Genomic DNA, 27,012 nt, shown 5'->3' with positions numbered 1-27,012 from the left:
GGGTGTATCTCTTAAAGGATAAGACAACTATTAGCTCTATCTTGTCTATATTCTATAAGATGATGTCTAATCAATTTGGATTCCAAATTAAAAAATCTTGGACTGATAATGCAAAAGATTACTTTAATCATCACTTGCATCATTTTTTCCAGCAATAAGGAATTATTCATAAGCCATCATGTGTAGATACTCCACAATAGAATGGAGTGGCAGAAAGAAAAATGAGACATTTACTTAATGTCACTAGGGCCCTTCTGCTTCATCATTTTGTTCCTAAGAGTTTTTGGGGAGAAGCAATTTTGATTGTTGCGTACTTGATTAATCATGTTCCTTCTACACTCTTAAATCATCAAAGTCAAGTTCAATGTTTGTCTTCCTATTTTCCAGAGGTAGGTCTTCATACTCCTCTTCCTTTAAGAGTTTTTGGATGTGTTGTTTTTGTTCATGTGTCTAAACACCATAGGGATAAGTTGGATCCTCTAGCTCTCAAATGTGTGTTTCTTGGTTATTTGCCCACTCAAAGAGAGTACAAATGTTATCACCCTGCTACTAGGAAATTCTATGTCCAAAGATGTCACCTTTGTTGAAACTCAATTGTTTTTTCGATCTCCTAGTACTGACGATCAAGGGGAAAATATTTCTTGTGCTGATACAAATATTGATCTTCCTTTTTTGGATATGTCTCATGATTCTCAGAACCATGACTCATCTATTTTTCCCTTAGATGAGCAGAATCAGCAAGTACCTCACTCAAGAAGAGCAACCTTCAACAATGTTGTCATCCCCTCCGGTTAGATTCAAAGGGTCTCCTTATGTCTTCAAGAGACGGCCACTGCAACCTATTCCAGATCCTCCTCTAGCACCAATATCAGCTCCAAATCTAGGTACTAAAGTCACTTGTCCCTCTCCTACTTCATTGCCTACTTCTATTGCTAGTGACTTAGACCTACCTATTGCCCTTAGAAAAGGCATTAGAAGCTGCACCCAACATCCATTGGCCAATTATCTTTCTTACCATCATTTGTCTTCCAAACATAGAGGGTTCTTAACTTTCTTGGATGCCATTTCTATTCCTAAGACAGTTAGTGAGGCTTCCAAATATCAGAATTGGGTTTAAGCAATGCAGGAGGTGATGAAAGCCTTGGAAAAGAATCAGACATGGGACATTGTTCCTAGACCAAAGGGGGTTAAGGCTGTGGGCTGCAGATGGGTTTTTAACCTAATGTATAATGTAGATGGAACCCTAGAGAGGTATAAGGTCAAGCTAGTTGCTAAAAGATATACTCAAACTTATGGTATTGACTACCTAGAAACTTTTGTACCTGTGACAAAACTAACAACTGTGTGAATCTTATTAGCTCTAGCAGCACATTATGGCTGGAAATTGCAGCAATTTGATGTGAAGAATGCTTTCTTGCATGGGGATTGAGAGGAAGAAGTGTTTATGGAACCACCACTTGGATTTGACAAAGGTTTTTTAGGTAGGGTATGCAAACTAAACAAAGCTCTTTATGGACTTAAACAGTCACTGCGGGCATGGTTTGATAGATTCTCTAAAGCTATGAGGCATATGGGCTATCTTCAAAGTAGAAGTGATCATACTCTTTTCTTTAAGCACTCAAGTGGAGGAAGAGTGACAGCACTTTTGGTGTATGTTGATGACATTATAGTCACCGGGAATGACTTTTAAGAACAAACACAGCTTAAAGAAAACCTATCCCAGGCATTGAGATCAAGGACCTTGGGGTCCTGAAGTATTTTCTGGGAATTGAGGTGGCATATTCGAAAGTTGGGATTTTCTTGTCATAACGAAAGTATATTTTAGATCTGTTACAAGAAACAAGTTTGTTGGGTGGCAAAGGAGCAGGTACTCCGGTAGACTTCAATGTTAAATTGGCTGAGAATTGCAGTGGACAAAGGGACATACCAAAGATTGGTTGGAAGATTGATTTATTTGTCTCATACCAGACCGGATATTGTTTTTGCAATAAATTTGGTCAGTCAATTCATGCATAGTCCCACGAAAGAACATATGCAAGCTGTGACAAGAATTTTGTACTATTTAAAGACTACTCCTGGTAAAGGGATCTTGTTTAAATCGAAGACTGAATTGGATGTTATCGGATATACTGATGCAAATTATGAAGGGTCCTTGATTGATAGACGTTCCACAACTGGTTATTGTGTGTTTCTTAGGAGAAATCTAGTGTCATGGAGCAAGAAGCAGGGAGTAGTAGCTAAATCTAGTGCTGAGGTTGAGTTTCGAGCACTAGCACTAGGTCTATGTGAATTGTTATGGCTAAAGATCATTTTGGAAGACCTAAGAATTTCTAGCCATGGGCTGCTCAATGTCATGTATTAACTTGTAAGGAGAGTTTACTGTAATTAGAGATAGTAAAGGGGTAAAAACAGTATAAATTGAAAGCTAGTTGTAAGGGTTGTACTTAGTTTATGCATTGGCAGCTGGTACATTCCCATGCACATGTAGGCGGTTACAGCACATGGGAGGTTAAGAATCCAGCTATATATAGTGTTGAATTCTCTTCCACGGATATATGAAAATTTTGAGAATATTTTGATCTCTCTCTCTCTTATTTGTGTATTCTCTCTCTCGATTTCTTTCATCATCTCAATCATACTATTTGATCAAGAACCATTGTCAGCATTTGAAGAGCTGACACTCAAATTATGTTGTGATAATAAGTCAACCATAAGTATAGCACATAACCTTATGTAGCATGATCGAACCAAACATGTGGAGATAAACAGACATTTTATTATAGAGAAGCTAGATGCTGGATTAATTTGCATTCCCCATGTGCCCTCAGAACAATAGCTGGTTGATCTTTTGACAAAGGGGCTACCTACTAAGCGGTTTGAAGACTTGGCATGTAAGCTGGGAATTGTTGATATCCATTCACTAGCTTGAGGGGAAGTGATGAATTCTATGGATTTTCATGTAGTCAAAATATCCTATGTTGGCTACGTGGTTTGTTGTTAATTATCTTGATCATCTTAGTCGATTGGCGGCAGTTCTCCTTTTGGAGATTTCCTATTCCCGTTTAGGAAGTTTCCTAATTGTATATAGTCAATTTTTTCCTATTCTAGTTTAGGAGATTTCCTAATTGTACATGATTAGTTCTTTCCTTTATTTTTTGTACTATTTCCCATGTTGTAAAATCCTCATCTCTATAAGAGGACATGTAATGCTCTTTAGACGTATCAAGGAATTAAAGCAAGAGGGTTCGTTTTCAACAATTGGATATAAACTTGAGTTCAATATAAACTACAGACAAAAGAGGTTAAGCTGTAGCCAGATGGAGATGGCCTTTAGCAATAAAGAGATTAGGATTTAGAGCAAAAAGTCTGCACTTAGCAAAGATTGGAGATTTTGAGAAAAAGGAAGGAGTCCTGTTGTTGAATTTTCACATTTTTCTTTTTCTTTTTCACGACTATTTTCCCTCTATTAAAGAAAAGGGAACTTTTAATTGTGGGCTATCCAATAATTTGGATAAAAATTAACATCAGCCTGTTCATTTGGTTTTACTGCTTCACAAAAAACCAGCAGGTTTTGAATGGTTTTGCTTGGCTGATAGACATCTCTAGGTTTTTATAAAGCAGACCTGTTTGGTGACTGACTTGCAGTCCAACCAGTGAGACAGAGATCTAGAATGCATGTAGCCAACCCCACCTAGAAGGATTAAGGCTTTTAATTGTTGTTGCTGTAAATCTAAGTCACTCAACTCATGTTATGTTAAACCAGTATCCCATGGGTGCCCCAATTATAAGACGCACACAGAGCTGCATTCCTACTCTTCAGAGATCCTTTTGTGAAGAAATCCAGATTGATAAAATGCTAGATTCACAAGTAAAACATCACTCCCCAAGAAGAAGGGGAAATGACTCATGCCAGCATTTACCATAACAAAGGCTGAAGTTGAGTGACTGCACATTGCTCAACGATTATGAAACAGTGACCAAGAAACAACTAGACATCTTTTCTGCTCACACTCAAAGGGAAAAATTACTGAAAGCCAAAGGAACAAAGCCAGAAGAAAAAAAAAGGTCTCCTTTTGATACCTCCTTACAATCGATTAGCTCAAAATTTCCCACATTTGTGACAGCTTCTTCCTCATTTCTTTCCCTAGACAGGGGTTTCTGTTTAAGAAGGATAGATGTCCCCATCAGACAGCCCTGGAATAAAAATTCAGATTTTTTAAGCTGAAGAATTAGAGTTAAACCAAGAGGATAGAGATTTTATTCTCATCCCAAGCTTTGTTTGGCTACCAGATTATACGGTCCAATATAATATGCCAATGTTCTGGAGCACTCCCTCACTTCTTTGGAAAAGATTTCGATTTCAAATCCATTCTCAAATTCCATATCCCAACAGCTGTAAGTTAAATTCCATGATGGAAACCAGAAACCGTGCATTTCAAGAGCCTGCTAGACAATAGTCAGCTTGAATGTGATACTACAACATAGTCGGGCAGAGATATACCCAACGCACAATATAATGGTCCAGACAGTAAAAGAAGCCAATAGAGGACATGGATATAGTATTTGTACCATAATGCAAACAATTATTGTGATAAAATACATGATGCAATTCTGGCCCAGTAGATCATACAGCATAATATCTAGATCTGATCATAATTTAGAATTAAAATGAAGAACTAAGTCACCCATAGTTAAGCATTTGTATCTGAGATTGAGTAGATTGCACCTTCACAATTTTCTGTTAACATTAAAAACAGAAAATAACCAGAGAAAAAAATAATGTGCCAAGAAGCTGATCAAATAAATCACAAGTAAATTTCCTGGAAAGAGATGTTCACAAAAATGCATGGGAAAAAAGAAAGAAAGAAAAAGACATTACCTCCAAAGGATCTGAGGCTACAGGAATTTCATCAGGAACCTTCTCATCATCATTGGAACCAACACCGCTAGGGTAATTCTGAGTCGTCTGGCTATGCCTCTCAATAGCACCGAAACTATCAAGATGATTTTCCCGGAAAAGATGTGAAGTAGTTTCCCGAGCAAGTCTGGTAACAAGAGAGAACTTCTCCAATACTTGAATTGAAATATCTCGAGCAGGATCCTGAACCTTTTGCCTATATCTTCCTTTATGCTGAATTTGACTGGAACTTCCATTGGAAGGACCTCCTTCATTCCTTTCTTGGTTTTCATTTGTGGGGGACCCACCAGCTATAGCAGTTGAGGACAGCCTATTTGTAACACCAACAGCCCCAGGCAACTCCAAAGAAGACAGAGTTCTCTGTCCAAAAAAATAAAGAACTAAATAAAAAGTACTTCACATAGTGATTGGCATGCATAAAATATTGAATAAACCTATTTCTGATTTGAAATATGTGACTTTCCCCATTGAGCCAAAAAATAAAGAAAGAAAGAAAAAGTGGAATACATGCTAAGTGGAAAAGAAAAATACAGTCAAACAAAGAACAGTAGACAATGGTTTATATGCCAAGGCTTTGTTTGAAAACCTTCTTGTTTCAAGAAAGTCCATTTCATTTCCATCACTTTTGAAACAGAAAGCTGAAATGGTGTTTGAATGCGATGTTTCCATTCCCAAAAATGACAATGAAATGGAAAATACAGAAGTCACCAAAAACCATTTCTGTGTCCAATCTTTCCATTTTATTGTCACTTCAGTTCACTCCCAACCACCATCTCACAGCAATTCCATCTCTCTCGCTCACCATTTTGCTCCCAGAAGCAGCTTCCATCGTTAGCTGACTGTGATTCTCCATCATCGGAAGCTTCCATTGACTTCTTAAAGCTACTACAACTCAAGAACAAAGTACTTGCAACCCTACACTTATTCAAGCATTCAAAGAGTGTGCCTTCATCAAGAGAGGTTTCTTTTGTACATCTAATCTTTGGAAAGATCTTTTCCTTGTAACCAATTCTCAATGATTGGGGATTCTTGTAAGCAAGCTAGCACCATATCAACTAGTGGGATTTTTTTGAGAGTTTTTGGGATAAAACTCTTAGGTTTTTTTTTTAAAAAAAAAGAATAGAAACTCTTGTTAGTGAGCTACCTGAATCAACTAATGGTTGTATCTTGTGATTTCAAGATAGTGGATTGAAATTTCTAGTTGGAGCCAGAGGAGCAGACATAAATTGGGATAAGTCAAACCACCATAAATTAAAGTGTTTGTTCTCTCTATCCCTGTACTTACTTATTTTTTGTTCTTCATTATAGTTTATATGTATTTCATATTTGTCAAAATCTTCACAACCCCCCCCCCCCCCTCTCCCTTGTGTTAAACTCCATTAATTGTGCTAACAAAGATACTTCTAAATGTGAGAGGAATCTCTAATTTCTTTGCATTCATCTTTCTCAAACACTTTATGAAGACTTGTACTTAGACATATTTTTATGAAGGATAACATCAAAGAGCCAAACAGAAATGAACTTCTATAACATTTTTTATACGCTAATTCAATGGTTTTCAGGAGGAGGGGGAGGTGCCTTTTATTTGAATGTATGTTCTAAGATGTAAACTGTGTGCTACCATTTTGTGCCAAGACTATGACAACATTCATTCTCCACTAGGTGTAAACAGAACAACTACAGTTTTACAGGCTCATGCAGCATGGCAACAGCAGAAACATGGTGATGAAAAAATTGATCGTGGCAGTAACGAATGAAGGACCTGTCAGCATGAATTTGGATTCTGAATCATGGTGATGATTTGGTTTTTGTTTTTAGTTTAGTTTTTTTTTTTTTTTTTGTGTGTGGGGGTGGGTGGGGAACCAATGCATTTTCCACTTTTTGTCATTATATTCTGCTGGCATCATGGAGAAAACTACTGACAAGCAGCAATATGGGATTTGCCATGTAAAGCTTCACTGTCATTATATGTTGCAGAAAATCTACTTCCCATAATGGAGAGTCTGGTGCTGAAATAATAGCTTAGATAACTATGCTAGCAGTAGAGTTAATATAGTTCTAGATTAGAAGACTGGATAAGGGGATGTGGAGAGAACTTGCAACAGAAATTATTGCACAGCCAAAAAGTGGTGGATTAACTTTAATATTATTTTTTTACTGAAACAACCAATTCTTGGATTGGATAAGCTAGAGAAGGGGGTGCATGGAGCCATGGAGGAGGACATCAAACAGAGATGTTCAGAAGTGAAGAAGCTCAACCTCAATGAACAGTGCATGCACCCTGCACACCCTGAGAAGAGAGAGAAGAGGGGAGGGGAGATAATCCTTTTGGCAGCTGGGAAAATACAACCAAGATTTTGCATGTTTAGAAAAGTAAAATAAGAAAAGAAAAAAAGATATTGGGATGCAGGCACAATAACTGAACTGTAAATAGATCTATTTCATCAGAAAAACTTTTGATGTAAGAGCAGAAACAACTGAATGTGACACAAACCTGCAGAGGATCTTGAAAATCATTCACAAGAAATACATTTGCATCATCCGCTGACCTGAAAGCATAACAATTTCTTGTGACAATGTACCCACAGACCACTATATAAAAGCTGAAAGGTAACATGGACCGAGAATAGATCAAAAGGTCATTGCATACAAACTAAGGACCCTAAATTGTCCTTATGTGTATAGTGATATATTCCTAATTTGGAAGTACAGATGGTACAAAAAATATGTTTTGAATCATATCCACATTCTAGACAAATATAATTCCATATTTATAGTAAACAACACACGTGAGTGTCATGACCCTAGGAGCAATAGAGGGGCATTATTGTAATAGGGTATAATATTTTGTTAGGGATATTTTACAATTTGTTAGGAGCACATGGGTGCTGTTAGAAATCAGTTAAGCAGCTAGTTATGCCTATAAAAAGGCCAATTGTAAGAAGATGGATATCATGTGTAATGAAATGAAAATTCTATCTTCCTAATTCTCTCTATCCCTCTCTTGTTTTTTCTCTAACTCTCCCTCCCTTTTCTGCTGATTTCTCCCCCTCCTTCAATTCTAACATTCTGATTTCTTCCCTTAATTCCAATCACAACCCTAGGTAACCCTAGGAATGTGACAATGAGGTCTCATCAAATTCTGAAAAAAAAAATTTCTTTTTCTTCCCTGATCCTTATTTGCATTTTTCCTCAACAGAAACAACATATGGCTGCCTATAAGAAACCAAAATTGAATCTCCATTATATTTTCTCTGATCACAACCTCCTTCTCAACCATTGACAACTTTACAGTTTATGGATAATACCTTGAGAAATCAATTCATATACATGACAGTTTTTTTTTTTTTTTTTTTTTTTTTTGGGGGGGGGGGGGGGGGAGCAAGTTATATGGCATGTGATACTTTTGCTACTCATTGCTTAACACAATATTCTGGTCACCCACGTAAACCTTGTTTCATAGAAAAATGAATCCATAAACATTATACAGCAAATTCAGTTATACAAATGCAGTACCTCACTCCAAACTTATTAATCTATAACATGTTCTTTCATAACATTTCCCAACTGATCAGACCAAGGCATAGGCATGCATTCATATAGGCAACTATGCAAATAATTAACACTATAGGTGCCTTTCTAGTCTCACTGTCAACAGGCATCAAGAGATAACCCTGAAACACAAAATGTATTGGTCAAAGTAAAATTTTTTGGAAACATCAGTAAAAGCTTCATTTCATTATTGCTATGTGAAGACATCAAAATAGCTTCAAAAAGATGAATACAAAAGCTTCATTATGCCATGGAAGGAATTGTTAGGTACATAATCCCTACCACGCCTTTCCTTAATTTGCTTGCAAATTGCAGATCCCTCGCATACAGTATTGTCACGGGGTGGACTTGACCATAGGGGAGAATTTCCAATTTCTTTATTTCTTTTATTACCGTAATTTTTCTGCTGTAATTTTTTACTTACTGCTGTAACTTCAATTCTCTGTTTTAGAGTTTGTTAGCCTAGGGGAATCCACGTGCATCTGGTTATAGGTGGCAGCAGGTGGTTACAACCGCAACACTGTAAGAATCTGCCCCTTGGCATATTGTATAAATCATCCCAAACGATTCCCTAATGAATTAATGAGAAATATCTGAAGAATTCATTCTCTCTCTCTCGTATTTTCTTCTCTCATTCTCTACCTGATTCTCTCTCCTTCCCTCTCTCTCTCTCTTTCTTTCTCTCTCGCTTTTTGTTCAACACTTTGTTCCTTTGGGAATGCCTTCCCCATTCACATTGGATAGGAAGGAAGACAATTGTCAAGCTTAGGTCGTGACAAATTGGTAACAAAGCTCAATCCTTGGTTGGAGTTGTCGGGTCGATGGCAAAGGGTACCCGCATGAAGAACCTGGAGTCCCAGCTGTAACAAGTCAGCTCGACTATGACTGATTTCCAAAACAGAGTAGACCAACTAGAGTTCGGGGCCACCTGAAATCATGAGGCGATCATAGCAATAAATCGCAAATTGGAGAGTTCCATGGAGAGACTAGAATGAAGGTTGGATGGTTCGATAGCAAGGGTGTGAGAAGAACTGGGAGCTCAAATGCAACAGTTCATGGTGATGTTCACTTGTCAGAACTCGGTAAGAGTATCTCCTGACTTCCCACCTACAGAGAGGACTAAACCCATTTTGTAGGGAAATAGGACGAATCGGGGTAATGGCACCTCTGAGATTGAGGTGGACCCAAAGGAAGAATTGGAAGGATTGATGGAAAGAGGAAGGGATGGTCCTATCAATCCCACGCCCCAAATGGAGATCCCAACATTTAAGGGAGTTAATCCTAGATGGTGGCTGAGGAAGTGTGAGAGGATGTTTGATTGGTTTAATATACCCGAGAGGCAGAGAGTATCCCTAACTACAGCATACATCAATGAAGTGGTTGATGCCTGGTATCAGGGATGTATAAGGGTGAGGAGGAACTACACTTGGGAAGAATTTTCAGAGAAATTATGTTAAAGATTTGGAGAAAGGAGTATGGTGGACGTCATAGAGGAATTTAATAAACTTAGACAGGCGAGGGATGTAAGGTTTTATCAAAAACGATTTGAGGAGCTAAGATCCCTCATGATTCACCACAACCCCCACCTCTCAGAGGCCTATTTTGTGTCAAATTACATGAGTGGTCTCAATGAGAAGATTAGGCCAATGGCAAAAATGATGAGGCCCCAAACTATAGAGCAAGCATCGGAGAGTGCTCGCTTACAAGAAATGGTGGTGGAGGCTTTAATGAAGATGCAGAGGCGGTAGCAGAAAGGGGGTGGTCTTAGGGTTATCCCATCTGGGAGGAAGGAATTTTAACAGAGAGGTGATGAAGGGTAATGTTGGAATGAAGAATGGGGCTAGATCAGGCTCCTCATCCTATGGAGGAAAATTGGGAGAACAGAGGAGACTTGCAAGTCTATGCTTTAGATGTGGGGATAAATATTATTTCAGACATCAATGCAAGAGACAAATCTTGCTGCTGGAAGGTGAAGATAAGGAAATATGGGAAGAAGAAGAGGATAGTGATCGTGAAGGGTGTGAAGATGGGGACAATGGGAAGATTTCTATACACGCTCTGAAAGGAGTACCTAATAACAAAATCATTAAGGTGGAAGGGAAGGTTAAGGATTGTAACCTCATGATCTTGATAGACAATGGGAGCACCCACAGTTTTCTCGATGAAGGCATAGCTAAGAGGCTGAAATGTAAGCTCTCAGGGACCCAACCATTCAGTGTGAGAGTGGCTAATGGGAGCTAGGTGGTAAGTCTGCTTGCAATGGATTTTGTTGGGAAATGTAGGGTGAGCAATTTGAGGCAGATTTAAGGCTCCTAGGCTTGGGAGATTACGACGTGGTTCTTAGAGTGAACTGGATGAAAGGGATTAGCCCCATCGGTTTTGATTTCAACTGTATGGAGGTTTCATTTGAAAAAAAAGGGAGGATGACCCTACCAGGGGTGAAAAGAAGCAAGAGCCTGCAAGATGATGACGAGAAAAAGGCTAAAAAAGGTGTTCAAGAACAGGTGGGAGCAGCTGACTCAACTATTCTCCATTGTGGCAATGGAAGAGGACCCTGACAGCAGGGAGAAATTTACTTCAATGTCAGCACTCCTATGAGCATGACTGACCCGGTACATGATTCAATTCTCCTTGATAAATTGTTGATTGAGTTTGAGGATCTATTCATGGACCCTAAGACCATTCCTCCCACCCGAGAATTTAACCATGCCATTACCCACAAGCCTAATTTAGAACCCATTAATATTCGATCCTACCGTTATCCACCAATTCAAAAGTCAGTGATAGAGAAAATGGTTAGGGAAATTGCAACAATCATGAACTTCACCAAGCCAAATTCTTTTCTAAGCTGGACCTACGCTCGGGCCACCACCAAATTCGGATAAAGCTCGAGGACATACATAAAACAACCTTTAACAAACCCTTTTTCTTAGAGACCGATGCCTATGCAACGGGAATTGGAGTGGTTTTGATGCAGGAGGCCATTAGCATTTCTCAGCCAAGCCCTGGGCTCTAGACATATGGGGCTTAGTATTTATGAAAAGGAGCTCCTAGTCGTGTTAATGGATGTAGAAAAATGGAGAGATTATTTGGAGGGGGGTAGGTTTATAATAAAGACAGACCATGAGAGTTTAAAATTTTTGTTACAACATAAATTCCACACACAACTTCAGAAGAAAGGGATGTCTAAGCTAATGGGGGAAATGTCACGAGAAGGACCCTTACCATAGCTCATTTAAATTTTTGTTACTTTTACTACTGTAATTCCTAGTGTAGAAGTCAGTTTATCTACTTTTATTGTTGTAATTTCTAATATAAAGGTAGTTACTGCCATGTGTAAGGAAGTTAGGAGAATATCAAGTTTGTTAGGGTGTAAGGCCCACCCTGGCAGGAGAATCTCTCCTCCCAAGCGCCTTGTGTATATTCTCCTATCCTTGGGATGGATTGGACTAACGAATATCAAAATTCCTACAACATCTCTCTTTCTTTTCTCTGTCTATCTGTTCTCCCTCATTCTTCTCTCTGCTTTTCCTCATTCTTCTCTCTTTCTCTCTATTTATGTTCTTTGTTTCGACGTTTGATCCTTCTAATTCTTATCGGATTAAGAAGGAAGGCATTGTCAGGCTCAAGCCATGACAATCTTGGTATCAGAATAACGATTCTCGGTCGGTGCTTTGTGGAGAGGTGCAATAGCGGAAGGAACCCGTATGAAGAATCTAGAGTCGAAGCTGCAGCAAATCAACTCGATGATAAACGACTTCCAGAATCGAGTAGACCAACTAGAGTTCAGGGCTACTCGAAACCATGAAGCGATTGTGGCCATTGATCGTAAATTGGAGAGTTCTATGGAGGGACTAGAGCAGAGATTGAAAGGGTCGATCGCACGAGTGTGAGAAGAGTTGGGAGCCCAAATGCAGCAGTTCATGGTGATGTGCACTCGCTAGAACTTAGCAAGGGTCTCTCCTAACTTCCCTCCTGGAGAAAGGAATGAGCCAATCCTGCAAGGGAATAGAATAAACAGGGGAAATGGGGCCTCTGAGATTGAGGTAGACCCGGAGGAGGAGTTGGAAAGGATGATGGGTGGGGACAGAGAAGAACTGCACCACCCTCGTCATCCAGGGATTCTTATGCCCCAGATGGAGATTCTGGTATTTGAGGAAGTCGATCCTCAATGGTGGTTGAGGAAATGCGAGAGGCTATTTGAGTGGTACAACATACCTAGGATGCAAAGTGTGAGCTTGGTCACTGCGTATTTCAATAAGGTAGTGGATGGCTGGTTTCAAGGGTGTTTAAGGGTGAGAAGAGAGTACACTTGGGAAGAGTTCTCTAAAAAACTCTGTGAGCACTTTGGCAAGAGGAGTATGGCGGACACCATTGAGGAATTTAATAAACTAAGGCAAATAGGGAGTGTAGGAGCCTATCTACGTAGGTTTGAGGAACTCAAGTCTTATACGATCGGCCATAATTCTCACCTCTCAAAAGCTTACTTTGTGTCAAGTTTCATGAGTGGCCTAAGTGAAGAGCTACGACCAATGGTCAAAATGATGAAGCCCCAAACAGTAGAACAGGCCATGCCCGTTTGCAAGAGATGCTAGTAGAGGCCTTAATAAAGAAGCGGAGGCAATAGCCAAGGGGGGTGATTGCAGGAACATGTAACATGGGAGGAAAGGGCTATAACCGAGATTCGACGAAGGGGGGCAATGGAGGAAAAATGTTATCAAGTCAAGCTCAGTTCCCTTTGGGGAGCAACTCAGGGAGCAAAGGAGGTTAGCTGGCCTTTGCTTTCAATGTGGGGATAAGTACCATCCCAGACATCAATGCAAGAGGTAAATCCTATTGTTGGAAGGTGATGAAGAGGATGAACAAGTGGAGGCAGAGGAAGAGGACTGTGGGGATATTGGGGCAGAGGACAATGGGGAGATCTTCATTCACGCCTTAAAGGGAGTAACCAACAACAAGATCATTAAGATGGAGGGACAAGTTAAGGGCAACAACCTCATGATTCTAATAGATAGTAGGAGTACCCACAGTTTTCTTGATGAAAGCAAGGCAAAAAGGCTGAAGTGTCAACTCACAAGCCCTTGAGTGTGACAGTAGACAATGGCCAAAGGGTTTTGAGCAAATCAGCCTGTAATGGCTTTTACTGGGAGATGCAAGGGGAAAAATTTGAAACAGATTTGAGGCTATTACAGTTGGGGGGTCGTGATGTGGTTTTAGGAGTAGATTGAATGAAGGGGGTAAGCCCCATTAGCTTTGATTTTAACCGGATGGAAGTGTCTTTTGAGAATGAGGGAAGGAAGATGGCATCATCAGGGGAAAAGAGGCTGGAACTTGCAAAGATGATATCAGGAAAGAGGTTATAGAGGGTGATTAAGGGAAAATGGAATCAGCTGGCACACCTTTTCTCAATTGTGGCAGCCGAGGAGGTACAAAGAGATCAAGTACTGCATTGGCAGATCTACCTAACAATTAGCACACCCCAGGGGACGCCAAATCAGGTACATCACTTAGATCTCCTTAATAAACTACTAGTAGAATATGAGGATCTTTTCATTGCACCCAGATCACTTCCCCCTACCAGAATGTCTAACCACTCTATTAACCTAAAACCAAACACTAAGCCTGTTAACATTACAACTTACCATTACCCTCCAATTCAAAAGAATGAGATTGAGAAAATGGTTAAGGAAATGCTTTAACAATCCATCATTAGACCTAACCAAAGCCCTTTTGCTTCCCCTGTCCTATTGGTCAAAAAGAATGATGGAACATGACGATTTTGTGTGGATTACCGCCAACTAAATGCCATGACCATCAAAGATAAATTTCCTATACCCTTGGTGGAAGATCTTTTGGATGAACTTCACCATGCCCAATTCTTTTCTAAGTTTGACCCATGTCGGGTTACCACCAAATTAGGATGAAACCCGACAATATCCACAAAAGAGCTTTTAGAACTCACCATGGGCATTTTGAATTCTTGGTGATGCCATTTGGGCTCATCAATGCCCTGGCCACTTTTCAATCCCTCATGAACAGAATTTTTGAACCCTATATTCGAAAGTTCATACTAGTATTCTTTGATGGCATACTCATTTACAGCCCCACTTTTGAACAAAATTTAACCCACCTTAGAACTACCCTTGACATCCTCAAATCTCAATAACTTTTTATTAAGAAATCTAAGTGTGCATTTGATCAAGGGCAAGTGGAATATTTGGGACACCTTATATCAAAAGGAGGGGTGAGTGCCGACCCCAAAAAAGTGGATGGCCTTAAGGGGATTTTTAGGACTAATAGGGTACTATCGCCGGTTTGTAAAGAACTATGAGATAATTAGCAAGCCCTTAACCGAATTGTTGAAGAAGGGAAGTTTCAACTGGGGGCTAGAAGCAGAAGAGGCATTCGAGAATTTGAAAGGGGCCATGAGTAGGGTGCTAGTGCTAGTGCTTCCTGATTTCAATAAGCCCTTTATTCTGGAAACAGATGCAGGTGGAACAGGGGTAGGGGCAGTTTTGGTGCAGGAAGGCTTCTAGCATTCTTAAGTTAGGTATTGGGTCCTAAACACTTAGGGCTCAGTATATATGAAAAAGAATTCCTAACAGTGTTGATGGTTGTTGACAGGTGGAGACACTACTTGGAGGGGGGTAAATTTATAATCAAAATGGATCATGAAAGTTTGAAGTTTCTATTACAACAGAAACTTCAAACGCTCTGCAAAGGAAGGGAATGGCCAAACTAATGGGATTGGATTACATAATACAATACAGAAAGGGGAAGGATAATGTAGCAGCAAATGCACTTTCAAGGTGCCATGAAGAAGGGAGTTCTGCAACTATGACAGTGGTGGTGCCCCAGTGGTACCGAGAGGTTATTAACAGTTATGAGGGGGATGAGAAGCATAGAACCTTATTGGAAGGATTGACTATTGGGGCCAACGAGGCAAATGGGTATACTTTGAGTGGAGGAATGTTGATGTACCAAGGGAGAATAGTGATTGGAGATAATGCAGACCTCAAAAAGAAGATATTGCATGCCTTGCATGAATCTCCCTTTGGGGGGGGGGGAATACTTAACCTAAGAGTTAAGCGGATTTTCCATTGGTCGAGGATGAAATCAGAGGTTAAGGGATTTGTGTAGGCATGTGACATCTGTGAGAGATGTAAATCAGAAACGGTGGCCTACCCTGGGCTACTTCAGCCCTTGCTTATCCCAAAACAAGCTTGGTCAAGTGTGTCTATGGACTTTGTGGAATGATTGCCCAAGTTAGAGGATAAGGACATCATTATGGTAGTAGTGGACAAACTTACCAAGTTTGCCCTTTTGATAGGGTTGACTCATCCCTACACAGCTCAGGAGGTAGATAGGGCTTTCTTGGATCGAGTGGTTAAGTTACTTGGGACTCCTAAGTCCATAGTTTCAAACAGAGATAGAAATTTCACCAGCTTGATGTGGCAAGAGTTGATGAGGTCTCTGGGAACAAAACTAAGCATGTCCATAGCTCATCACCCTCAAACGGATGGACAAACTGAGAGGGTGAACTAGAGCCTTGAGACTTACCTAAGGTGCATTTGCCTCTTACAACCCAAGGAGTGGCACAAATGGTAATCCCTAGCCCAATAGTGGTACAATACTACCCACCACTCCTCAATTAAAATGACCCCATTTGAGGCCTTGTTTGGGTACAAGCCACCTGTTCTACCTGCAGTGGGGGAAGGATCCAATGTGGCTTCAGTATACGATTATTTGTAGTAGAAGAGGAGAGTGACCCAACAGCTGAAGCAGAAATTAGCTTCGGCTCATAATCGAATGAAGCAGTTTGCTGACTGGAGAAAGAGTGAAAGGGAGTTTGAAGTAGGGGATGAGGTGTATCTGAGGCTAAGGTACCCTCACTTGAAGTCTATCACCCAGGGAAAGGCAACCAAGCTCAATCCAAAGTATTATGGGCCATTTCCCATAGAAGTTAAGGTAGGGAAGGTGGCATATCGCCTACAATTACCTGCAGCGTCACTAATTCACCATGTATTTCATGTATCGCTCCTAAAGAGGTCAATTGGGGCACAACCAATGAGTTCTGCATTGTCTGCCCTTCCTAAAAAGGCTAGCCAAACAGTGAAACCGGAAGCTATTTTGGAGAGAAGGGTTGTGTATAGGCATGAAGCTCCTCTCATTCAAGTATTGGTCAAGTGGCAGGGCAGATCATCGAATGACAACACCTGGGAGTGCCTCCCAAATCTTATCAAGCAATTCCCAAGAACTGCTAGTCTCCTTAGCATTTCTTAAGGACAAGAAAATGGTTAAGGATGGGGGAAACGTCATGAGAAGGACCCTTATTATAGCTCATTTAAATTTTTGTTACTTTTACTATTGTAATTCATAGTGTAGAAGTTAGTTTATTTACTTTTACTATTGTAATTCCTAATGTAGAGGCAGTTACTGCCATGTGCAAGGAAGTTACAAGAATATCAAGTTTGTTAGGGTGTAGGGCCCACCCTGGCAAGAGAATCTCTCCTCCCAAACGCCTTGTGTATATTCTCCCATCCTTGGGATGTATTGGACTAACGAGAATATCAAAATTTCTACAACATCTCTCTATCTTTTCTCTTTCTCTTTGTTCTCCCTCATTCTTCTCTATGTTCTTCCTCATTCTCCTCTCTTTCTCTCTATTTTTGCTCTCTGTTTCAGCGTTTGATCCTTCTAATTCTTATTGGATTAGAAAGGAAGGCATTGTCAGGTTCAGGCCGTGACACCTATTCCTAATCAAGCATGGAAAAGTTTATCCATGGATTTCATTGAGGGGCTGCCAAGGTCAGAAGGAAAAGATAGCATATTGGTTGTTGTTGATAGACCGACTAAATTTGCCCATTTTATAGGGCTTACTCACCCCTATACAGCCTAGGATGTGGTTAGAGTTTTCCTAGATCAAGTGGTGAAAATACATGGGGTCCCTAAGACTATAATTTCATACCATGACAAGATTTTTACTAGCCTTTTGTGGCAAGAGCTTATGAAGGCCTTGGGAACAAGGTTAAACATGTCAACAGCCTACCACCCCTAGACTAATGGCCAAACAGAGAAAGTTAATCAAAGCTTTGAAACTTACTTGAGGTGTGTGAGTTTTTTGCATCCTAAAGGTTGGCATAGGTGGCCATCATTGGCCCAATGGTGATACAATTCCAACCACCACACATCCCTTAAAATGTCCCCATTCAAGGCCTTATTTGGATACAAGCCACCTACTTTGCCAGCAATGGGGAAATATTCTACAGTAGCCACAGTTGAGGATTATCTGTAACAGAGGAAGAGAGTTTTACAGCAACTAAAAAGGGAGTTAGTTTCAGCTTAGAATAGGATGAAGCAGCTTACAGACTGCAGGAGAAGTGAGAGGGAATTTGCCATGGGGGAAGAGGTATATTTGAGGCTAAGGTATCCTCATTTGAAGTCTATTTCTCAAGGTCAGGTGACCAAACTCAGTCCTAAGCATTATGGACCTTTTCCCATAATAGCTAGGATTGGGCAAGTAGCCTACCGACTACAGCCCCCGGAGGAATCCCACATCCACCCAGTATTCCAAGTTTCACTTTTGAAGAAGTCTGTAGGAACACAATGGGTGAGTTCCACATTACCTATACTGCCTAAAGAGATCAGCAAGGTAGTAGAACCGAAAGCCATAATAGACAGAAGGGTCATGTAAGTTCTGGTCAAATGGCAAAACTGTCCAGCTGAAGACAGCACTTGGGAATATCTTCCAAACTTGCTCAAGCAATTTCCTAGGTCGGCCAGTCTCCTCAGCATTTCTTGAGGAAAAGAAATTCTAAGAGGGGAGGAAATCTCACGCAGTGGACTTGACCATAAGGGAGAATTTCCAATTTCTTTATTTCTTTTATTACCATAAATTTTCTGCTGTAATTTTTTACTTACTGCTGTAACTTCAATTCTCTGTTTTAGAGTTTGTTAGCCTAGGGGAACCCATGTGCATCTGGTTATAGGTGGCAGCAGGCAGTTACACCCACAACGCTGTAAGAATCTGCCCCTTGGCATATTGTATAAATCATCCCAAACGATTCCCTAATGAATTAATGAGAAATATCTGAAGAATTCATTCTCTCTCTCATATTTTCTTCTCTCATTCTCTCCCTGATTCTCTCTCCTTCCCTCTCTCTCTCTCTTTCTTTCTCTCTCGCTTTCTGTTCAACACTCTGTTCCTTTGGGAATGCCTTCCCCATTCGCATCGGATAGGAAGGAAGACAATTGTCAGGCTTGGGCCGTGACAAGTATTTACTGGACTTTCACTTCTTTATTTGTGAACAATTTCAACTACTTAATTTTAGCCAACTTTAAAGACAATTTTCCTCCAGAAATATTTTATAGAGATTCTAATTTTCTCATGTAGCACCTGAACAACATGTATGAGCAGTACATATCAGGAATACTGTACCTCACAAGAAAAACATGCTGCTTTATTGTGGCAAGGAATTCTTTGACTCCTCCATTGTAGAAGTAAAGGGGAGGAAATGCTAGCCCTGCAAACATTTTTAGCAGTAATACAAGCCATCAAAGCCAAAACAAACAGTTTAAGGGAAATCATACAGCATTGACTAATATAGGCCACACCGGAGATCCCTCAAAATATCAGAGAACCAACAATATCATAGTCACACAATAAACCAAGTGGAAATTGTTATCATAACACTCACAAGATTATGGAAGAAAAATATATTGCAAATAGCAATCAATTCTCCTGAAAATACTATACCTGAGAAAGGATGAAAGAAGCATTCTAGCACTCAATAAAAATAGGTAACCAGGGGCAATAAATACACAGATGAAAGAGCACATTTCACAAAGGAGAATTAATAGGAAACAAAGATAGTGAACTGTAATGACTCAATAAAGTCAACATATTGACTACACTATTTTATGAATCAATAAAGTTCGCATACTTTCTCCTAGAAGAATTAAAAGGAGTTGAACTTATCACTGACCTATTGATGTGAACTACTTAAAATTTCACTCTTTAAAGCATGCACTTGGATCTCTATCTGATTAAGAGAAACTCAGTTTATATTCCCCACCACAACTGCACAGATTACACCAAATGAAAAGTCCAAGTGGCAACCTCTCCAACACATAAACAGCTTTGTCATAGATGTAAAGAACACCCAGATTCACCAAATAAACATAGAACCAGGCTCCATAAATCCCTTGCAATCCAGTAATTCCCCTGCATAATACGTGAACAACTTGGAAGGATTTTCTTTATCTTCACAAGATTAGTAATGGCAAGGATTTTTTTCACATTGTTGTAAGACATAAAGGTAATTTTGGTTTTCTAAATGTTTTCAAAACAAATCCCATTTAATTTCACCTCTGATCACCTAGTTCTTTCTTTTCTATAAAGATATTATTCCAACCTAGATAAATTATAAGGCATCCAAAAGCTCCACCATCATGTAAAACTTCTGTTAGAAAAAACCAGCATTGAAACTAGTTAGAAAGACCAGAATTAAAACTAGAGTTGTTTGAAAGACCAGAATTGAAACTAGAGTTGTTCGAAAGACCAGAATTGAAACTAGAGTTGTTCGAAAGACCAGGATTGAAACTAGAGTTGCTAAGAGGCATCACCAGCACTTCTATAGTTGGAGCCTCCCACTATGCAAGGGATCAACCAACTCTATCTCTAGGTTACAACTCAGATCAGATTTGATCCCATTCCCTTATGATTTTTCACTAACCAATGAAGCCAAGCACTTTTCAACCTTAGATCTAGACACCCTATATATATTAGTGTTTTGAATGTTTTCATTATGAATGTTTTAGTATCTTAAAGTCAAAATCTTTTGGCCTTCTTACTTTATGAATGTCTTTTCGAGTTCCTTCCTAATTATAAATTTCTCTTGGAGCTCCTAGACTACTAGGTTTTCAAGAATGTCTTTTAGGGAGCCTAATATCTACCAATAATCTGAGTAATACAATAATGCTACACACATATAATTTTACTTAATTTAAATCAGTTTCCAACAACTTCAAATCATATGCAGATCCCAGCCACTCTACTCTCCAGGAGTCATAAAGCAACACATTCCTAGTTTCCTACATATGGCAATCAACATATCAAGAGGAAAGAGTTCATCAAAAGTAAATTATGAAAAAAGAAGACTAGCAAACTCGATCCCAAAGGTTCTCTACAGTAGGAGTTGTGGTAGGTTTTGGCTATGGAAATATGAGATTTGGCCTGATAGGGTTCTAATCTAATGACAGAAGAAAAATTTCTAGAGCTTATATAGAAATATAAGGTTTGGATTTATAGAAGTTGTTCCAGATCAATTAAAAGGCTTGAAAAGTATCAACTTATGATTTTACCTAGTAAAAAATCAAAAGAAGATTAACAAATGAGATCATGCTAACCATTGAAACGATCATGCAAGTTGAACAAAACAAATTGGTCAAATGAAGAAAAATTTTCAATTTTATTAGCAGTACTTTCATATTTTATACATGAATTATACGAAAAGGATTATAAAGTGGTGTTAGCTAGGCAGCGCAGAAACAGAGAAAACAAAGTCCTATACCAACAGATAAAGCATCTAGCTCTCGTAACTTAATTTAAAAAGTAACATAAGACTCAAAAGAAAACTCAAATAGCAAAAATATAAAGGGAATTTATACGATTGCTTTACCTGATGACAGCACAATAATTATGTATTGCCACCCTAGTGCCGGAGTGTGCCTACGAATTGATCGGACATCTGTAAATGGCACTGCCCTGATGGTATAAAGATTCCTGTCTGCAAACCGATAGATACAACAAATTCTGTAAGCCTTTAGCCCTACATTTCTCTGCAGAACACACCTGAATACAAGTTTCAAAATGACGATTTCACGCTAACCTCTCTCTGACAGCCTCGGATTTGAGCTTTGCCCTTTATAAGGTATCCATGTCTACAATAGTAGAAACAATGAGTTCCGTGATAGTATGCATCAGCATTAAAGTTTTCACAAATCCCAGATGATTTTGGAAACTTATTAAGCAAGGCCAGTTAGTTTTGAGAACACTTGCTAATCCATTTGTTCATGGAATCAATGGTTCGTTTATCAAATTCACGCGTCGCTTCCAAACCACTGACCCCATGCATTTGGGAATTAGAGTTCCCAACCCACCTCGGCTCTGTGAGAAATTCAAAAACATATAGAAAATCTTTATTACCATGAAAAGAGGGGACCCTTGCTTGATCAACTTCAATCTACCGCTAATCCTCTCCGACGCGTACTGAGAGGGATGAATCGTCACATTATCTTTCAAATACACAACCTCGGCGCCGTCCGACTCACCCGGGGAGCTCCGTTTGCTATTGTCACTCCGCATCAAGCTCGCGGAACCCTAAAATCACACATCATAAACAAAATCAAGATTGAACTCATTTGCCCCACAAAACCAACCAAATTCAGCCTAATTTTACATCCTTACGGAACTCCAATCAATCAAGAAGAAACACGTTCTGGACTAAGCAAATGTGGACACGCGTGAAGCGTGCGTGTGTATATATATGGGACGGTGGAATTCGCGATTGCTTACCTGCTGTTGAGAGGCGGCGTAATCGGAGTCGTCGGACAGGTCGTGCAACTCTGTTTCTTGCATGGCCGGCGTGAATTGCAGTGATGAGAAGAGACGGAAAGGGAAGATTGAGAGAGGGGGAGGGGGAAGGGGGGGAGAGAAGAGAGACGGTTTTCTTCGGGACTAAGGAGGGGAGGGATGGATCTTTGAGGGATAGGAAGGTGACGGTGGGGCCAGGCGGGCAGTACAGATGGCAGACTTGGCATTTTCTGAATGCGATTTGTCAAGAGTCAGCAAGAGTTAATGTGTAATTTTGTAACCGGTTAAATTAGGCCATTATTACTTCTGAAATTTTATATTTTATAATAAATTGATTTTTATATTTTAATGTTTATTATTATAATTATAAAACTTTTAATAATATTTAAATTCAGTCTCTTTTAAAATTTTTGTCAAATATTATTAACAGAAGCTGACAAGTAATTTTGAAAGTTATATCAATATATTTTTGGTTAATAAAATTTGACAAAAAAAGTAAAAGATATGCTAAATTTGAAGAGAATTCCAAAGTAAATAATTGCAGTAATAAAAATTAAAATATAATAGTTAATTTATCATGAAATAATTGAAAAATTAATAGTATAATTTACTTGTAGTATCCATGTGAACTTTCGTTTTTCTATTTTTTTTTTTGAGATTTAGACATTTATGTTAAAAAAAACGTAATTAGAATATGAATAAATTAAAATATGAGTTCGTATCAAAATTTATAAAAAAAATCTACAAATAAATAATTAAACTTAATTTAAATTAGTCTGCTACCTGTTAATTTTACATAAAATTTAGTGAAAGAGTGATGAAGTCTCTTAAACTCAAATTTAAAACTTTATACTCAATAATGCCATCACCTATTACTAGATTACAACTTTAATTAAAAGTATTTGAAAGATTATTTCCAATACAACTTTTTAAGAGTAATAGTTGTGTTTTTTGTGCTAACAATTCAACAAATTGAGGGTCTTAATTTGACTGACAACAATAATAATTGCTATTTTTGCCTAACTCTGTACGCATGCCTGGAAATGATGTAAAGGTTTATCCAAGTCTATGGGTTGACTTTGAGCAAAAATAGGCTTAAGCTTAGGCTGGCGCGAAAAAGAGAGAGAAAATCAAAGGGCTAGTTGTAATCTTGTCAACAAAGGATTAAATCGAAAATCAAGCTTGGCCTTCCGCAAGTAAGATAGGCTTCTCCCGCTGGAAAACACCAACTTGACTAAGCCTTTTTTATCTCACTCTTTCCCTTCATTTCCACAAATCCGTGTCTTTGTTCTTCGCTTAGGTGCATAAGACCAGGGTTTTTGTTCTAGTATTCATAACAACCCTCATTACCTTTCTCCGTCCATTGTCACTCTTGAGTTTTGGGTATCCAGTTTTTCTTTCCTTCTTGTTGGGTTCTGTTTTCCGATCTTCTCGGTTCGTTGGGATTAGATCTTGCTTGGAAGAAAAGGGGATGCGCCGATCACCTGTCTCGCTTCAGGTCCTCTTGTGATTTGGTAAGTTCTTTTCTTCTTTCTTTCTTTCTTCCGCCGTGACATTCATTCATTATGCTAGCTCTTAGCTCTTTTACGTTTCTACCAACCACCACATTTTCTGAGACATGCATGGAATAGAAATAATAAAACAAGAAACCGGTGAAATCCAGCTACTAATAAATTCCAGAATTTCCTTTGCCCGAGTTTTGTGATAATGTAGGTTGTTGGGACGGTACCAATGGCGAATGAGGAAATTGGTACTGCAAATTAAAGGGCATGCATGGTTCTGCCACTGTAATTCAGAGTTCATGCAATTCAATTAGAAACTGCAAAAATTGCATATCTAAAGCCATATAAATACGTGAAGTACAAATCTGTAGAATAAATCGCCCTCTGGATGCTACATAGTAACAAAGATTTAGAAAAACATATTGATGGATATTGGTTGCATTGGGATTAATTTTCAGTTGTTGGTATATTAGATATTATTTTCTAATTAGGACTAGCTACCGCTACATTCATGTTCTATCAATTTATATTTTAAGTTTTTCTTAGGATTACTGTCCAAGTCCCGTTGTTTGTGCTCTTAATTTCGACAAATGATCTAAACTGCAAATGGAGGCTTTTGTCTCATTGCGTCGGACAAGGAATCAAACCCATGACCTCTTAGTACAAATCTCAATTTATCATGGTCCAACCATTCGACTTATGCGCCAGAGCATATTTTAGGTTTTTCATATTTAGGTTTTTCTTATTTAATATTATAACCAACAATGTTTCTCTTCAATTATACTAGAGAGAGTAACTCAAAAATGGCGTTTAATTTCACTACTTGTAGTTCAGAGCCGCAACAAAAGTGAAATCTCGCTCATTTATTTGAGTTATGGATTCTGGAAGAGAAGCTCAGCATTCAAGAAGCAATTCAGAGGGAAATGGAAGCATAACAAGTGATCCAAAGGCCGCGCCAAGCGACGACATGGTTTCACAACCACCCAACATGTCCTCTTCTGTTGGTTCCCCTTTTTCCTTAGACTACCCATCAGGGGAATTCATCCAACTTGATCCAGACTTGATTTTCGAGTGTGCTTCTGTATCGCTTCACGATGTTTCTTACAATTCCGTTTCTAGTGAGGCCTCTTCCAAATCAGAACAGCATGATAGTGGGTGCTCTACGGTTGGTACTTCGCCGGTTTCTTCTGATCTCACCCATGAACCTGCCGTACTGCTTAGAAAACCACTGACACAATCTCCTCCAGTCCAAGTTATGGAGAGGTCTGCAGCAACTAGTTACGATCCTAATAGAATTCCATCTTGTGTTTTTGAGAGTAGTAAATCGCCTTCATCATTTGCATGGAGCGATGCTTCTAATGAGTCACTGTTCAGCATTCAGATCGGGAACAATGCAAGTTACTCCAGGGAGAATGTTCTAAAGTTTTTGCACAAATCTGGAGAATTGCGCGACTCTGTAGGACAATCGTACAAGTCAATTGAGACGACCAGTTCCAGTCCGTCCAATCTAGCTATACAACAAGGAAGGGAATGTGACAGAAAATACCTGAACACGAAAATAAAGTTCAATGAATCAGTAGCAGGAGGAGCAGACAGAAAAATTGATGATGAGGATGCTGATCAAGTACTGGGAGCTTCCATTGCTGATCAAAGCAAAGAGGATAGAATAGCTCAAGAGCCATCCGTGGCACAAAACTCGTATCAGAGTGCATCCAACAGGCAATCCTCTGTCGTTTCCAAGTGAGTTTAATTTCTTTTTTTTTATATATGCATCAGCAGAAACTGAAATTGTAAACATGGATCACCAAATTAACCTATAATACATATGGTGGATGAAAAATTTATCTTAGTTTTGTGCATTATTTCAGAAGATCAAACAAGCACACCTCGTCATCATGCCACTATTGTTCCTGCAGCTGTGGATCCAGTTGTTGTTCTTCCTGCTGTAAGTGGCCAAGGTGTGGCTGTTGTACACCAGGATCCTGCAATTGCTGTACTACGTGGCCGAGTTTTAGTTGCTGTAAATGCACGAGCTGCAAGCCAAGGTGTGGCCGTTGTACACCAGGATCCTGCAATTGCTGTACTACGTGGCCGAGTTTTAGTTGCTGTAAATGCACGAGCTGCAAGCCAAGGTGTGGCCGTTGTACACCAGGATCCTGCAATTGCTGTACTACGTGGCCGAGTTTTAGTTGCTGTAAATGCACGAGCTGCAAGCCAAGGTGTGGCTGTTGTAAATCAGGATCCTGCAATTGCTGTACTACGTGGCCGAGTTTTAGTTGCTGTAAATGCACGAGCTGCTACAGTTTGTGGCCAAGGTGTGGCTGTTGTACTCCAGGATCCTGCAATTGCTGTACTACGTGGCCGAGTTTTAGTTGCTGTAAATGCACGAGCTGCAACAGTTTCGGGAACTGTCTAAGTTGCGACTCTTGTAAGTGCAGCAATTGCTGTAGATGGCCAAGCTGCAATTGCTGTAAATGGCCAAGATGTAGTTTCTGGACGTGTTCGGGCTGCAGTTGTTCTTTGTGGCCAAGTTGTTGCTGCAACTGTTTTTCGAGGCCAAGCTGCTGTTCTAGTCATTGCTGGAAGTACTTCTGCTGCAGTTGGAGCTCCATGTGGGAAACAGTATCTTGTTGCTATTCAAAGAAAAAGCAAGGGAGCTCAAACTAAGGACAGGCTACATTTTTTGGATACTGACAGCACGTGCCCTCTATGTGGGGGCGGGGGAGGAATCTGTTCAGCTTTTATTCTTTCAATGCACTTGTAGTGCTATGATTTGGGCCATATCAGAGCCTTATTGGGCATTTCTAGGGCTATGTCCACTATTGTCTGCAAAGGTGAACTTTCTCACCTTAAGGTTCCCACATATTATCTTGCGCACGTCGGAAGGGTTAATCATGGTACACGTCGATGCACCAAGTAGAGACATAGTGCATAGTACCCACAATGAGTCACCCCACATGAGATGAAACTCCTACACTGCGACTGCCATGACTCAAACCTACATTCTTGTCTGCAATCTGCTACCTGACTGTCATCCGTGCTACGCTCGTGGGGCCGACTATGTCCACTGTTGCTAGTGCTTTAAAGTGGATTAAGAAGGAAGACCAAAGGTCCTCTTGGTGTAATAAAATGAAGATAATTGTTGCTGCCTACTATATTTATTATATCTGGAATGCGCAGGATATGATGATTTTTGAAAGCACTAGGCCTTATGTGGATTGCTCTATTTGTCGGATTAAACACATGTATACAAATGTATTTTTTTTTTTTTGTATCCTCATGTTTTAGTCCAGTGAGCATCATGTTTTAGGATATTAGTTTGGTCTTTTTGTTTTTTTCTGGGTATGTCCAATATATTCTATACAATTTGATCTTTATATATACAAATATCTTTCGATCAAAAAAAAAGAGAGCTTGATCGCGTAGTCTTTCTACTTATTTGATCA

The 27,012-nt window shown here is 39.4% G+C and overlaps 2 protein-coding genes across 7 annotated transcripts in view; one reads left to right on the top strand and one right to left on the bottom strand.

Annotated features, from left to right (window-relative positions):
- The window catches only part of LOC127794943 (uncharacterized), a 49,802-nt gene extending 27,586 nt beyond the window's left edge, over window positions 1-22,216 (bottom strand). For 2 of the 6 annotated variants that reach the window (XM_052326274.1, XM_052326279.1), the window contains exons 1-9: window positions 22,047-22,216; window positions 21,678-21,851; window positions 21,361-21,412; window positions 21,151-21,258; window positions 18,909-18,993; window positions 7,413-7,467; window positions 4,880-5,278; window positions 4,288-4,443; window positions 4,081-4,194 (exon numbers count right to left, since the gene is read on the bottom strand). In XM_052326274.1, the coding sequence (XP_052182234.1) occupies window positions 4,081-4,194; window positions 4,288-4,443; window positions 4,880-5,278; window positions 7,413-7,467; window positions 18,909-18,993; window positions 21,151-21,258; window positions 21,361-21,412; window positions 21,678-21,851; window positions 22,047-22,109 (1,206 nt within the window). In that variant the 5' untranslated portion in view covers window positions 22,110-22,216. The remainder of the gene's footprint in view (window positions 1-4,080; window positions 4,195-4,287; window positions 4,444-4,879; window positions 5,279-7,412; window positions 7,468-18,908; window positions 18,994-21,150; window positions 21,259-21,360; window positions 21,413-21,677; window positions 21,852-22,046) is intronic. The other 4 variants (XM_052326275.1, XM_052326276.1, XM_052326277.1 and 1 more) reach the window with 4 other exon arrangements.
- Window positions 22,217-24,370: 2,154 nt separating this feature from the next.
- Window positions 24,371-25,344, top strand: LOC127794952 (uncharacterized). Its single transcript, XM_052326290.1, has one exon. It carries the CDS (start codon window positions 24,441-24,443, stop codon window positions 25,308-25,310), a length of 870 nt encoding a protein of 289 aa, XP_052182250.1. The 5' UTR covers window positions 24,371-24,440; the 3' UTR covers window positions 25,311-25,344.
- The last annotated feature ends 1,668 nt before the right edge of the window (window positions 25,345-27,012 follow it).

This window comes from Diospyros lotus, chromosome 2 (genome assembly GCF_014633365.1).
Source record: "Diospyros lotus cultivar Yz01 chromosome 2, ASM1463336v1, whole genome shotgun sequence".
Lineage (NCBI taxonomy): Eukaryota > Viridiplantae > Streptophyta > Magnoliopsida > Ericales > Ebenaceae > Diospyros > Diospyros lotus.
Note: the sequence above shows the minus strand (reverse complement) of the source record. Positions and strands in the feature narration are given on the sequence as shown.